Source organism: Trichomycterus rosablanca, chromosome 3 (genome assembly GCF_030014385.1).
Source record: "Trichomycterus rosablanca isolate fTriRos1 chromosome 3, fTriRos1.hap1, whole genome shotgun sequence".
Taxonomy (NCBI): Eukaryota; Metazoa; Chordata; class Actinopteri; order Siluriformes; family Trichomycteridae; genus Trichomycterus; species Trichomycterus rosablanca.
The window spans coordinates 10,809,331-10,811,292 of record NC_085990.1 but is presented as its reverse complement, the minus strand read 5'-3'; the positions used below and the strand labels follow the sequence as shown (position 1 = coordinate 10,811,292).

General features: G+C 42.2%; 1 protein-coding gene across 1 annotated transcript; it reads left to right on the top strand.

Annotated features, from left to right (window-relative positions):
• Nucleotides 1-571: 571 nt before the first annotated feature.
• Nucleotides 572-1,552, top strand: LOC134310275 (C-C chemokine receptor type 4-like). Its single transcript, XM_062991823.1, has one exon. The coding sequence runs from the start codon at nt 653-655 to the stop codon at nt 1,550-1,552; it is 900 nt and encodes a 299-aa protein (XP_062847893.1). The 5' UTR covers nt 572-652.
• The last annotated feature ends 410 nt before the right edge of the window (nt 1,553-1,962 follow it).

Sequence of the window (1,962 nt, the reverse complement as noted above, 5' to 3'; positions counted from 1 at the left end):
CTGAATGGCGAGTGTCTGTGGACTTCCATCTTCAGAGCCTCCTGTGGGTTGTGTATATGTGTTAGCTGGTCAGGCATCTACATAAAGAAATGATTGGCTGTGTCTAACTGGGGAGGGAGGGTGGCCGAGGCCCGCAATGGACTGGCATCCTGAAATAAAAATGAAATTAAATAATTAAATAAAGTACTAAATAGTGAATGTGTGAGAAATGCATGATTTGATTTATTTGTAATCTTGATATTAAACTGTTGTCATGCAATATTAAAACTTACATTTTTATTCATATGAGGATTTATTAAAAATCTACAATGTTTAAAACAGAGGTCGTTGACGTATTGTGTTCTTGTCCTCTTCTGTTATTGGTCTGTTATTTTTAGATGTAAAGCACCACACAGATCTGATCTCTAAGTTTGTTACTGAATCAGAAAATGGTTTAGCACTTTAAATAGTAAAAAATGAAATAGACCTTCTCATGTTCTGTAAATTCTGTACTTTCTCTCTCTCTTTTAGCACCAGCCCTCCCTACGACTACTCTTATTATTTGTTGAATGGCACTGCTTATGGAAGTGAACCCTGTGACTATGAAGCCCATGCAAGCCATTTTCTCCCAGTGCTCTACTCCCTGTTCTTTATAGTGGGGTTCCTGGGCAACATGCTGGTGTTGTGGGTGATTCTAATGGGTGTTAAGTTAAAAAGCATGACCGACGTGTGTCTTTTCAACCTGGCCGTGGCCGATCTTCTCCTGGTCTTCTCTTTACCGTTTCTGGCCCACTACGCCAGGGACTCCTGGGTTTTTGGTGCTGCTGTGTGCTTTTTGGTCCTTGGTGTGTATCATGTCGGCTTTTATGGTGGCATCTTCTTCATCGTGCTGATGAGCTTTGACAGATACTTGGCCATAGTCCACGCTGTGTTTGCAATGAGGGTTAGAACCAAAACAACAGGGATTTTAGCTAGTCTTGGGGTCTGGGTCGCTTCTGTCGCAGTGTCATTTCCTGAGCTGCGGTATCTTGGAATTATTAAGCATGACGGCAAAACACTCTGTAGTGCTTATCCGAATGGAGGTGACCACAATGACATGAAGGTTATAGGATTATTTAAAATGAATATGTTGGGACTGCTGGTTCCCCTGGCCATCGTGGGGTATTGCTACACAATGGTGCTTCGGAGGCTCCTGAAAGTCCGTTCCTGCAGGAAACAGGCGATCCGCCTTGTTGCCGTGGTAATGGTGGTGTTCTTCAGCTGCTGGACGCCGTACAACATTGCAGCGTTCCTTAAAGCACTGGAACTCAAGAAAGTTCTGGATGCAAATTGTGAAGTAAGCCAATCGATTCAGCTGATGCTGCAGGCCACTGAAGCCATAGCATACTCACACAGCTGCCTCAATCCCTTCCTCTATGTGTTTGTGGGGCAGAAATTTAAGAACCACCTGATTAGGCTTCTGCGCCAGACGCCGTTCTCCAAACTGCAGTTCATAAAGGGTTACATGACACGAGCCACATCGTCTGTATATTCACAAATCTCAAGTGTAGACGAACGGTTCACAACTCTTTAAATGGTAGTGGTAGAAATCTACACAAAGGAAATATTGCTATAAAAATATGCACTTTTATTTTAGATGCATTTATTATTGGGGTGTAATGGTACACAGATACACTGAGAGCTAGATGAACTTCCTGTTTGACGAAACCTATGCATGTCTATCGATCCCCTTTCTTTTATGCTTATGCAAATGAGGGAATAGTGGGAAGTCCGTGCAAAAAGGTGGAGAGACTAAAAATTTGACCACTATTACATATTCTGAAAGATTATTATTGTGTAGCCCTCTGGTGACGGCTGTTTGTTTCTTTTTTTTTGCTCAAATCACAGCATGTTGCATGGAGTGTTTGCCTTGTCCATTATTTCTCACTGATATCTGTCACCGAGTCACTTTGTAACCACATGCACAAGTTTATCTGTTTATCT